Source organism: Glossina fuscipes, unplaced genomic scaffold (genome assembly GCF_014805625.2).
Source record: "Glossina fuscipes isolate IAEA_lab_2018 unplaced genomic scaffold, Yale_Gfus_2 2, whole genome shotgun sequence".
Classification (NCBI taxonomy): Eukaryota; Metazoa; Arthropoda; class Insecta; order Diptera; family Glossinidae; genus Glossina; species Glossina fuscipes.
Genome location: NW_023998416.1, coordinates 6338217 through 6351531, shown reverse-complemented (window position 1 = coordinate 6351531; position 13315 = coordinate 6338217). Strand labels below are relative to the sequence as shown.

General features: G+C 35.6%; 3 protein-coding genes across 5 annotated transcripts; 1 reads left to right on the top strand and 2 right to left on the bottom strand.

The window, feature by feature from the left end:
- Nucleotides 1-4523: 4523 nt before the first annotated feature.
- Nucleotides 4524-6042, bottom strand: LOC119633557. Its single transcript, XM_038027165.1, has 3 exons — nt 5588-6042; nt 4855-5524; nt 4524-4794 (listed from the first exon to the last, which is right to left on the bottom strand). Exons 1-3 carry the CDS (start codon nt 5927-5929, stop codon nt 4673-4675), a joined length of 1134 nt encoding a protein of 377 aa, XP_037883093.1. The 5' UTR covers nt 5930-6042; the 3' UTR covers nt 4524-4672.
- Nucleotides 6043-6821: 779 nt separating this feature from the next.
- On the top strand, nt 6822-11461 carry LOC119633717 (protein piwi). Of its 2 annotated transcripts, none has more exons than XM_038027410.1 (10): nt 6822-6842; nt 6957-7017; nt 7121-7271; nt 8338-8913; nt 8969-9289; nt 9355-9509; nt 9569-9772; nt 9826-10017; nt 10091-10201; nt 10263-11461. In XM_038027410.1, exons 3-10 carry the CDS (start codon nt 7167-7169, stop codon nt 11149-11151), a joined length of 2553 nt encoding a protein of 850 aa, XP_037883338.1. In that variant the 5' UTR covers nt 6822-6842; nt 6957-7017; nt 7121-7166; the 3' UTR covers nt 11152-11461. The 2 variants fall into 2 exon arrangements, with proteins under 2 accessions (XP_037883338.1, XP_037883339.1); XM_038027411.1 differs by lacking the exon at nt 6822-6842 and adding an exon at nt 6848-6864.
- A 100-nt stretch (nt 11462-11561) lies between these two features.
- On the bottom strand, nt 11562-12280 carry LOC119633718 (ATP synthase subunit g, mitochondrial). 2 transcript variants are annotated; one of them, XM_038027413.1, is made up of 3 exons: nt 12203-12280; nt 12071-12138; nt 11562-11968 (listed from the first exon to the last, which is right to left on the bottom strand). In XM_038027413.1, the coding sequence occupies exons 2-3, from the start codon at nt 12108-12110 to the stop codon at nt 11709-11711; spliced, it is 300 nt and encodes a 99-aa protein (XP_037883341.1). In that variant the 5' UTR covers nt 12111-12138; nt 12203-12280; the 3' UTR covers nt 11562-11708. The 2 variants fall into 2 exon arrangements, with proteins under 2 accessions (XP_037883341.1, XP_037883340.1); XM_038027412.1 differs by lacking the exon at nt 12203-12280 and having other exon boundaries at nt 12071-12196.
- Nucleotides 12281-13315: the final 1035 nt, after the last annotated feature.

Genomic DNA, 13315 nt, shown 5'->3' with positions numbered 1-13315 from the left:
GAGCACCACGAAAAGGTTAAAGTTTCGGTACGTCTATGGTTACCCAAAAGAATCCCTCAGTTACACTTCCGTTAATATTTTACACTGAGAATTGATTCATAATAATAGAGCTTGACATAAAAATCAACTAAAGCAAATTTGAATAATATAGAGGCATTTACTATTTCGCACCTCGCGTTAGGATTCTGTTTTTATATTACAACAAACTCGCCTTTTGTACTATCGATCGTTTCAGAATCACCCTGTGAAATGATTTAAGCTTATCTGTCCGTCTTGTTTTCTTGTGTCCGACCTAATGGCTGCATCTTTTTTGATATGTTGACGAAGTCTGATACACCGACGTGTTTTTGGACCAACGATTAGCGCTATTGAAAATGTTTCCGATTAGACCACTTTTTCACCCACTTCCCATATAAGCCGTCATTTCGAAAAGTCGTTATATGGATAACTCTCGAGTGATGTAGGGAATTTAATGGTGCATCGTGGCCCACTATAGTGTCATTATTTGGTAGTATTTGTCGATGAAAGATACCACATTGGTAAGCTAAATGAATGTCAAAAATTGAAATAAGATGGAACTATTTTTTGAACTCTTAAAAAAAATTAACCTTTAATTTTTAGTACCTTGTCATGAAATTTAATCCAGAATTGTGGGACATATAAATTTTTTATGGTAAATCCATTCAACCGTCGCCCTTAAACCACTCTTAGAGTTCGTCTACAAATCTTGCGAGATTAAAACGCTTTACAGGCGCAAAAATATTCATGCGTACTACGAAATCCACATGTGATTGTAAGATGTGCAATGCCCAAAAATCTACTAAACATCTAATCTTTAATTGTCGAAAATTTGAAAATATCAGAAGATCGGTTGACGTTTTTAAAGAGCAGAAAAACCGTTCACTTGTTACGATGGTGTTTATCTCAAGGAATTAACTTCATTCACACCAAGGTAGTAACTATATCATCTTAATCAGCTAAAATCTTAAGTAACTATATCACCTTAATCAGCTAAAATCTTAAGTATTTTAATTAAAGATTTCTACTTCATTATCGCTTTGAATATTTATTTTTACTATTATTTGTTGCTTCCATCGGAATCAGGCAAAATTTGCAACTCTCTACGAGCTCCTGGCGTAAACTCTTAGTGGTACATTTATGTCTTAGTGTACATAACCACCACAGTTATATATATAAATCATCCACAACCTGGACGTATAATCCGCATATCTCAAGACCTTATTCTCCTTTTAAATTTTATATCCCAAGCTTGCTTGCTTCCCTTCCGCATAAATGTATCAAAATATTATATATGAAATAATTCGAGATTGCCACAAGCCTAATGAAAGTCATGTCACTGTACTTATCACCAGGCGGCCTTAGTCATGTGCCAAAAGATTATTTTCGCCAGCAATTAAAGGGAAAAAAGTCTTCAAGCGCATTAAAAAAGTGCGTGTCCCGGAAACTTGTAATGCTCTGACGCCAGCTGCGATAAAAACCTGCGAAGATTGGGGTCTTAAATTTCTATAATTATTACTTATCCTACTTGTGCTAAGAGAAATTAAAAATTGACAATCAACTTGTTTACAACTCCCATTATCCGGATTGCACTGGAGTAGAAAAATATTGCTTCATTACTAATTCGCAAAGCTTCGCGACTATTGGGTTTCGCAAGTTACAATTAAACTAATTAACTACTTTCATACATGTCGGGCTAATGAGATTAAGATTCATATGGAAAATGTTAAAAATATTACGGTCATTATTTTTGTGTCAGTAAAATGCAACAAGCGTTAAAATACAGTATCATTAATAGCAGCAGCAACAACAACAATATCTTCGTCATCATCATAATGATCTGCATCTATCATCATTCGGGGTATTCAAATGGAAGAACGATCATCAGTCTACAACTAAGCATAACGCAACAGTTTGAGAAATAGCGTACACCTTGTAAAAACGTTTGCATCAATTCAGAGTTAAATCAACAGCTTGCCTATATATATGCGCATACGTATTGGGTCATCCCATTGGTTATGCGATCGTTTGTATTTCTTATTTTTCCTGATTAAAATATATTTTCCTTTCCATTCAAGTTTTAGAGAGCATATCTGACGCCGCTAACAATTTTGGTGAATTCTTCCACGGAAAGTGGAATACTATTCGATACTTATAGTATCACATTGACACGATCATAAAAGTACTGCAAGTTAAACCATCGTTTAATTGTTTTTTTCTTTTTATGGTTATACTTGGTTTCCTGGAAAAATAATGAGATAATCAGAATATCATTTACTACCGATTCCTACCAGAATATGATAAATTTGATTATAACGTGCATAAAAATGTCTAATGTGAAGAAGACAAAGTTTTTTCGACTCACCTGAAGCAAAGACCGTAAACTGGACCCTAATCCACCAAGATCCACATATTATTCTCATAAAACATAACTTGTAATTAAACTCAATCTGTGTTGAATTAAAAGCCCAGTAAAAGGGAGGAAAAGGGGATTGGTGATATCAATTCCAAATTTTACTTGGAGAAACCGCAGTATTTATGAGGTGAACCCAATACAAAAATTTCACATTGCACCTAACGCGATCAACGTCTGCTACCAGCCAAAACAGCTACACGGAAAGAAACAATAAAATGAAGGAAAAGGAAAACGGCATTCAATACACACGAATTTGATTCGAAATGTGGAACAAAACTTTTAACTTGCAATGTTCTTGGCTTTTGTTAAAGATTTTCTTGCAATTACAAATGCGTAGGTTATAAGTAAAAGCTGCAATATATTAAAAGTAAATTGCTGGTAGATGTTTGAGAGACCAAAAGAAACGTTGTAGGAAAGCACAAAGCCACCTTGTATTTCCAACACAAATATTCCGCTCGATACGTTTTATATGATTTGCAAACTTTTTGTCATTTCAGCAGAAATTTTTCAATTCGCGAATCTATATAAATTGTTTAGTAAAACGTGTGCCGTAAAATTTGAATTGACACACTAAATGACAAGATGTCCCAACATTTCATTCAAAATACAAACCATTAAAATGTGAGGAAAATTTGAGTGTTTCTATTATTTACAATGTGCTAAGTAACAGGCATTTGGTTGCATGCTCTTTCACTCTCGTTATTTGTATGGCCAAATATTCTGGTAATAATTAATAAACTAATAGTACGTCCTCGCATTTTCCCAAAAGTTACTAATCGATCCGTGCACGAGTCAGCAGAAGGGTTTGGTAACACGTGAACGGTAGACCTTTAGCGTTTATGATCAGGCTTTAGAAGCACCCATCTTATCCGGATTCAGATTAGGCGATCATAGGCCTCAGTAGGTGGAACAGAAAGCCATTGCTTGAAACGCTTTTTAATAATACAGACAATCCATTTTTTCGCCTCCCGTAACGATTCTTCTAAAAAGTTAACGATGATTGACAAATATTCCACTCTTAGCTATTTGCCTTCCCAACTTCATGCAGATGCCTTTATACAGTTAACGGTGTGGGCTCAAGACTTCTCGATAATCCTTGAATACTTAATTTTGGGTCAACTTCGAAGCCAATCATAATCACCAGCATCAAACACTCTTAACCGACGTTGACAATTACTGACCACGACATTGACATTGATCTTCATAAACATAGCAAATATTCTTGGTTGTTACGAATGTGAACATCTGAAGATACATACACCGCCATTTTGAGAACGGGCGGCCTCAAGTGCCACTTAACAAGATCACGAACGTAATGATCGGCATTGCAGCAGAATGGAACGCCATAGACGCGTTTGCTAGCAATACCCTCGTGGAGTTACGACGACCGTGGAGACAACGGGTGGAGAGCAGAGGGAGTGGAAACCAATAGTGTATTCCACTGCGGCCCCATTGGAAGCGTGCTAAAGGCAACCAGCCTCCGCGAAGTAATACCTAAAGGTAGTCCCGCGGGGGAGAATGGTAGACGAATTGTGTGGGGGGGTAGTTTTTGGTACGTAGAAGTCGTATTTGCTGCTACGAAGAATCAGCAGTATCTTTTGAAGATTATTTACATCCTAATCGCATAGCAAAAAAAAAAAAAAAAAACTGTCATTTTATTACAGCGCTGTCAAAGAAGTTAGTACACAAATTGCCCTAACGAAAATTGTAAAACAATACATATTTTTTCTTCAACGATCGCAACAGAATTACACCAATTCTTTGCTTACGGATTTTCGAGTTAGCAGGGTATACTCTTTGTTTCTTGCACAAATTTCTATTTTTATACATACTTATAGGTATTTTGGTATGGTACGCTCCATCTAGAAAATGAAAGAACTGATAAAAAAATGAAAAATTCCCTATCATCATATCCAAAATTCTTTAGCGAAGCAAAGCCGGTTTTCTAATTTGCAAACTTGATTTGCAGTGGAAGCTATTTCGCACTAACAGTCCACATTGTCACTGCCAATTCTATTACCTTTTGATAGAACATCCTCTTCTTAATTATGCGGTTTCATCGACGATCAGATTTTTAAATAACTTTGCCTTTGCTAACATGATTTCACACTTTTTTATTTTAAATTATTATGCCTTCTTTTTAGATTTACGTAAGTATTTTCAAGCGAGTTCAACTGTTTCTAAATATAAAATAAATAAAAGTTGTTTTAAAATTGTTTGTATTCGACGTGTTCCTCCTTAGTTAACGGGAACAAAAAAGTGATTTTTAATGAATTCAGTGCGACTACGAACATCAGTAGTTTTCTGTAAGTCTTCGACAACGGATTTGTCTAAGCCTAGTAAAGAATTTTGAAATTCGGCTGCAAAAGAAATTACAATTGTGAAATTTCCATAAGCTGTTAATCGATTTGATGTCGTACCAAAAGTAGGGTCATTCCATTCAATAGCCATATTATGTAACAATGCCGATCCTACTATAATATGACGAGCGGTCGCGACTGATCCTCGCAATTCACATGACAAAATGCCGAAACGTTCCTTCCACAATTTAAAGCATTGCCGTACTGGTTCGTAAGTTAAGCGTAGAGAATGATTGAAAGATTGTTCTGGTCCGGAAATAGCACACGACACTGGAGTGTATAAAAATGAAGTGCAATGCAACGTAGAATCTCCCAGTAAAATACGGCCACGAAATTCGTTTTGCTCGAAACGTTCTTTAATCCGCGTTTGAGAAAATAAATCGGCAGCTGTGAAAGAATCTTGCAATGTCACCAGGCGACAATCAATATCGCGAATTTTCAAACTAGCATCCGATACAATTTGTATATGCATGGTATCATCCTCTTTACAATCGCCGTCTTGATGTTGTAAACGTTTACATTTTACGCGGGAATGTGCCACAGCGCCTATAACTTGGGGCATATGAGCTAAGCGATAAAAAGCCTGAGTAACTTTTTCTTTTTCGGCCAGCAAGCAAGGCATACGAATATAACGAGATGTTTTAGCAGCCAAAGCTTCCGCTACACGTTTACTTATCTTCATCAAAGTACGTAAGCTAACACCGTGCAAACGTGCTGTTACATCCGGATGCTGAGTGGTAAGTAACAATGTTTTTAATATGTTTCAGTTTAATAATTAGGTACATTCATTCACCTCAGTCATTCCCCAATAACGTACGGCTACCATTATTTGTTTATCTACCGGCACTTGATTCTTTCTTAACTCACTATGCGTCTCCACTTCCAAATCATCTCGAACCATTTCTATAAGACGGCGCATATTTTCTTTGCTATACCTATAACTGTGACGAAATTCATTTTCTCCCAGGTCTTGTAAAGGATTGAAACGTCGACCACCACCCTTAAATTTTCTCACTGAATATGAAGGAATTGGACGAGCAGCAATCTGTGCAATCCGTTTGAAATTCATAAAATGCTGGAATGAATTTAATTCCTGCAAATCTCTCTGAAAATCATTATATGCATCAATTTCCATATTATATTATTTCAATTGCTATCGTTTATTATTATTCTGGTGTCGATTTTACTAAACTTTGTCTGAAATTTGCGCAGTTTGCCTTCACTTCCCATGCTACATTTCGTGAAATAATTTAGATGATATGAATGAATTTCTAAATTGCTCCCACAAAAAGCAGCCTAATATTTTTCGATTATACCATTGTTGCCAAATTTTTCTATTAAAATTAAACCCAAATATTTGGGTTTTAATCATCGCTTCTCGGTTTTATTCTATTGCCTTTAAATAAATACATTTCCTATCTGAAAAAAAATTATTTGACTGCGAGCTAAACCTAGCATTCTATTTTATTAATAAGTTCTCATTCATCCGAAACGGTATATATCGCTCCCAAAAATTTATGAAGGAAGAACACAGCTACATTACATATATAAACTTAATCCAAGATCAAGAAACGCTATCAATGTTTTTTGCATTCACATGAGATTTTTTGGGAAAAAAATGGAAGTTTAATGTTGCAGAGATGACTTTGAACTACAATTTAACGAAGAGTAAGTCACAAACTAATTATCCTTCCATCATCCACTTTCATCGTTCATGAGAGGAGCCGTGCTCATTTCTGAACTTGTAACTAGAAATTCTATTCTGTTCTGTGTAATATCTAAATGACAATTTTTTAAAATAGATGTAATTATGTAGATATTCGTGGAGCACAAAATACTACTACTATGTCTTTGAACATTTATCCAAATCAGCAAAATTTGTTCTTTACATTTTTACTTTGTAACATATATTTCGTAACAGCGTTATACAGTAGTTTCTGGTTGCGTTAAACGTAGCAGGTTAATCCTAAAAATCCTACTATGATTGTTTACTTGCTGACAAATTACTGTTATTGGCATCACTAGCAGTCGAAGTACGCCATAAGAAGGTACTAACTGCGGCCATTTTTAGTAATTTATTTTCAATAATTTATTTTTAAATAAATGCTGGGATTGTTTTAAATAAATTTGTTTCTAACGGATATTTTATAAATTATTTTCAGAATAATATCATAGTCTTTTAGAAAACATTTTACTTTTTACAGCATTAAGAGTGAAGCAAAAGTAAGTTGAAACAAAGTGCGGCATCGTAAGATTGCGTCTGTTTGGTTGATTGTAATTTGCAAAACAATTAATGCATTTTCCTTTAAACTTTCTTAATACATAGACAGTACTAGTTTAAATCTACCTCAAGCTTCTTTACGTTCTGAAATATGTCTGAAGAACAATCCCGCGGACGGCGGCGTCCATCGCGTGAATATCATCAAGCACCCAGCACATCGCGGCGCCCCCGCGAACCATCTATAACTGAAGAGCCGGTATGTTTAAAAAAAGAAATTAGTAAAAGAAAATTTTTAAATCTTTTAGAATACATACACAAGTACATTGCGACCCGCTCTTTGAAAAGTGTAACTCAGCATAATGTTGCGTTTGTGTTACATTGCGCTATGTCAGCAAATTCTTTTAATTAACACGATATAATCAGTGGTAAGGGTAGGCAGATTTTGGAAATTTAATCGTTATCATGAATTGATGCCAATGCATAAATGTATGTAATTTGGAAATATTTCTGATACATTTTTAAGAATAACCGCGTTTAGAATTGCGGTTACATTTGTGTAACAAAATATATGAGTGGTGCACGCAAAAATAAAATTAATTTGAGGTTATGCATTAAAGCATTCTCGAGATCTGGAATTGCCAAACCAAAGTGTTTAAAATTCCACCCGAATATGTAAAATATTAAGGCGGAGAAAAATAGCTTCAATTTTTTTCTTTAAAGTGTACTTCTGGGGTTTTTAAGGTATATGTACCTACCAAAGTCTTTCGAGAAATTTCGAATGCTATAATTTCATTGAAAACGGCATTTTAGAATCCATATGACTTTTTAAATTTCTACATTGGAAATCGGTTCATATTAGTTCCATTACATAGTTTCGTCATCGTCACTCTTTTTGTACATCAGAAGGTACAATACAATGCAACAGCAGCCCTTCAAGTATTTATGGCAAGTAAGACCTTACTTCGAATACTTAGTAATATGTTATGCTTTCCAATGAGCGAACTACTGAGCGAAGTTGACTAATATTCAAACGCGACGGTGATCAAATGAATAAAATATAAAACGAAAATTGGTATTTTAAACAAAGGTCCTCAAGGTTCCTTTACGAGATGCAAACATTTAATTTGTCAATCTTCTGGTCTGGACTTACGGTAAAAATTAGATTTGAAGAGATAAAGAAATGCATAGTCATGCGCATGACTAAGTGGGTTAATCGCTATCCTCTATTCTGTATACTTTGTATAAAATAGGGTACATGTTGCCTTTGAGAAAATAATTTTAACCGATTCTTTTTAACTGGCAATTCTCCATCATAATTTTAGCGCGCAAAAGTGTTCAGGCGGGAATTTGAGTCACCTTACGAGAAGCCCACGACTTCAAAAGATAGCGCAAAACGGCATCCTGGTGCTGGGGATGGTGGTGGAGCTGGCGGCAGAAAAAAGAGGGAACGTGTATCGTACGAAATTGTACATACGAAGCCCGCAGATATCGTAAGCAAGAGAGGGACTGGCGGAAGAGAAATCCGTTTACTGGCGAATTATTATCGCCTATTAACAACTCCGACATGGAAGATACATCAGTACCACGTTACTTTCGCGCCTGAAGTGGAGCTGAAACGCCTTCGAGGGGGTCTGCTGTACGAGCATCGCGGAATTCTGGGAGGCTACTTATATGATGGCATGAAGTTATTCTGTACGAACAAATTAAGCTTAGAACAAACAATTTTGCATACAACGTCCAAGAATAATGAAAAGTTCGTTTTAACGTTGAAACATGTAGGAGTACTTGGTATGGATCAATGGGAATCTCTTCAAGTCCTTAATCTAATAGTTCGAAGAGCAATGGAAGGATTAAAGCTCCAGCCTATACAGCGCAACTATTATGATCCTCAAGCTAAGGCAAGGTAAAAGCAACATCGTATTTGCTTTTGGTTAATGACTTTGGATTTTGCAGATTGACATACGAGAACATCGCATGCAATTGTGGCCTGGTTATCAAACCTCGGTGCGACAACACGAACGTGACATATTACTGTGTGTCGAAATCGCTCATAAAGTTATGCGTACCGAAACCTTATACGACATACTGCAACGCTGCCTTGAAACAACACGCGATTATCAAGAAGACTTTCGGCGCCACGTAATTGGTATGATTGTCCTTACAGACTATAACAACAAGACGTATTCAGTGAATGATATAGACTTTGCCAAAACGCCGAAGGAAACATTCAGCTTTAAAAATCAAGAAGTCTCTTTCATAGACTATTATTATAAGGCACGTTTGAAAAGGATACAAATCTATGGAGCCAATATTTTATTCGCAATATTTTCATTTTCCAGAAATATAATATTCGGATACGTGATGCAAATCAGCCTTTGTTGATATCGAAAGCTAAACTACGTTCAATAAGAGGAGGTGAAAATGAAATTATTATTTTGATACCGGAGCTATGTCGCCCAACGGGTTTGACTGACACTATGCGTTCTAATATGCAGTAAGTATGCGCAAAACAAGTTTTTTTCAACTTAAAATTGTAATTGATGACTACGTTAGATTAATGCGGGCTATGGCTGATCATACTCGCTTAGAGCCCCGTGGACGCATGGATCGTTTACGAACTTTTAATCGTCGCTTACAACAAACCGAAGGTAGCGTTCGTATACTTAAAGACTGGAACATGACGTTGGATACAAAGCTCGTAGAGTTATCGGGCCGTATCTTAGACCCCCAGCGAATTGTGTTCAAAGATCATAACAAGTAAGGACGATAGGAGAACGTGCGAAAATTTTTATGTAATATTATTTACTTAGATTATCGGCTGGTGACAATGCTGATTGGACCCGGTTATTCCGTGATAATGGTTTGTTCACTACCCCTACCCGCGGTTTGGAACGATGGTGTGTCATTTCTCCAACACGTTACGCTCGCGAATCACGTAATTTTGTAGAATCTTTAATGAGAGCGGGTCGAGGCATGGGTATGGAAATTGGTCGCCCCGAAGAGTAAGTGCTTGGAATTACAATTTTTTCTTTTAATTTATATCGATGCATGTGGTGGATTTTTGTGTTTCTAAAGATTAATGATTCCTGACGATCGTAATCATACATACATACAGGCTATGGAAGAATGTTGTCGTCGCGATCCTCAACTGGTGTTATGCTTGGTGCCAAACAATAACGCAGAAAGGTATTAAAGTTAACAGAAAAGTTATTTTATTGATTACCCTATCGTTTTTTATTTTAAATAGATATGCATCTATTAAGAAGAAGAGCTATCTAGAGAGAGCTGTCCCCACGCAAATCATCACACAGAAATCAGCTAGTAACCAACGAGGAATTATGAGTATTGCTACTAAGGTCGCTATACAAATCAATTGCAAGCTGGGTTACACACCATGGATGATCGATCTGCCGCTTAGTGGGTTAATGACCATCGGCTATGATATATCTAAATGCCCAAAAGATAAGTCGAAAGCTTTCTGTGCTTTAGTAGCCAGCATGGATATGAAACAGAACGCGACATTTTATAGCACTGTAGCTGAATGCAGCCCTGGGGATGCTTTGGCCAGCAATTTGTGGCCTATGATGACAAAGGCTTTACGCCAATATCGTAAAGAACACGAAAAGTTGCCAAATCGAATATTGTTCTATCGCGATGGCATAGGTGAAGGCTCGCTTAAGCAAGTGTACGAGCACGAAGTTCGAGATGTAGTTGAGAAGTTAGAGGCCGAGTACAAACGGTGCAATGCTGAAAAGCCTCCGATGTTTGCTTACGTAGTGGTAACGAAATCAATAAATACGCGCTTTTTCTATGGTGAACGTAATCCTCCGCCCGGTACTGTCGTTGATGATGTAGTTACTCTGCCCGAGCGTTATGATTTCTTTCTAGTGTCACAATCCGTACGCCAGGGAACAGTGTCCCCAACCAGTTATAACGTGGTACATAGTACTATACGTTTAACACCCGATCAAATGCAATTGTTAACGTATAAGATGTGCCACTTGTACTACAATTGGTCAGGTACAACACGTGTACCTGCCGTTTGCCAGTATGCCAAGAAATTGGCGTCCTTGGTTGGCACGGCACTATATCAACCTCCACAGAATGCTTTGGAGAAAAAACTTTATTATTTGTAGAAGTAAAATATTCCATTTTTTTTTTCTTTTTCTAGACGTAAGCTTCGAGAAACTTCTGTCTTCTAATTCAATTTTTCTTAGTTTTATAACTCGAACAATACAATGCAATTCTTGCTTTACAACATTTTTGAAGTAATATTTCAATTGTTTCAAGGAGCTATATATCTTACTCATAATTTTCTTCCTTTTTTTAAGCATCGTATTGTTTAACAATATTATTTTAAAATTCATTTTAAATGTCCCTTTGAAATATGGATTTAAATTGACTTCTTTTATAACACTAAAATGGATTCTTACATTAATAAAAGTAAAAGTACAATTTTTTGGAATTGCTATAGAAGTAATTCACTTATTTATTTTATTGGAATAATTTGCATTATCGTTTCTGTAATTGATTAAAATGAGTAACGTTACAAATTGAATACGGATTTTCGACCCGTTCTTTATTCCAACTTATTTAAGAACAATCGTTAAGTGTTTTGGATTTATTTAAGACTATTCTGATGACGATTTGATATTAAAACAGTATAGTATAATCTATAAAATATGATTAATATTTAAACTTTATAGCCTACAAGGTGGCGTTTGCCGATGCATTCTCCAATATAAAACCAGAAGCACACCTCCATAGTAACTAAAGTGTTCAGCCAGGCTTCGCGAACAGTTAGATTCTTGTACGAACCACTTTGAGCACCTTTGATTAGCTTACTAATGCCATTACGAATAGCACCAATATCACCAGGTGATGGTGGGGTCAGTTCTACTTTGGCGTATTTCCAGAACACATCCATTTGTGGCCTAAGCTGAGCCAAGAGGTCTTTATAAAACCGAAAACGATAAGCGATATTACATAATGTATTTTTAAGTCAAATTCGCAAAAACCACACTTTTGAAATTATCATATGAAACTAGTACTTACTGTTAACCATAGAGGATCCTTTGCTTGCGACGCCAGCCATTTTACTTTTTTACTTCTGGTAAAATTAACTGTAAAATATAAGTTTAATAATAAATTGCCGAAATTCTACAGAAAACTTGCTCTATAACATACGTCGATTGCCCCTAATCTCAAGAAACAAAAATCGTTCACAATAATAAAACAGAGTTGCAAATGTTTTTATTCAACAAAAAAGGGAATTTTCTCAGCGTTTGAATGCAGATAATACAGCAATCTTACTTTCATCAAATGATCCGATCGTATTTTCCTGTTAACTGTAGACTCATTTTAACGAAGTTTTGCTTTGGTTGAATGAATAAGGTAAAAATTAAAGTTGAAATTTACATGAAATAAAGGTTTTTATACTTCATTATCTTTAGATGGCTATAATATTTCTATTAACAAGTGCATAAACTATCTTTGCTAACATCGTGACCAAGGATTAACATGGAAAAAATTGGTTTAAAAAAGTAGAATTCTCTATTGGTCACTTCATGCAGAAGCTCAACTTAATCGAAGAAATATATGCCAAAATAGTGCTCTCATTCTAATTGGATGCACATGGATTATGTTTATGTTAATCAGTCAATCAATCAAGGGCGTATTTTTTTTGCAAAAAAAAAAAAAAAAGAACTCAAGGCTCGCCACCTGCAAAAAGTTCGTCTGTTTGATTTTTCTTTGGCGAAATGGATCATAATTGATAATCAGGATTATAATGTTAAGGGATATGTATGCACAGCAACAGCTGCAAACAACCTATACTAAAAAGGAAGAACCACAAGCAACCTATACCAAAAAGGAAGAAGAACGAGCAACCTACATCAAAAAAATAAACGTTTGATTTTCTCAAATTTATATATATATTTATTTATATCGGTTTGAAGATGTTTTAAATACGTGATAAATGATCATTTAAAGGGAATATTTTTAGCATAATAATCTACAGTATTTAATTTGATGACCTGATGGCTTTTAAGATGGATTTATGGCACATAATTTTAGGGAACAATCAGTAAATTTTATAAAAGACTCTTGGCCTTATTATTAATGCCCCGTGGCTCGTTAGCAACTAAAGTATTTATGACGACCTGGAATTTCCACATTTTCTCAAAATACCTTGTCAGATTGAGCAACCGCGTAACTTCTTTATATGAATGAACTACAGCTTTCATGTAGAAGTCAACTAATTGTGGTTGAGGCTTAAATTATTTTAATGAATTTTCTAAG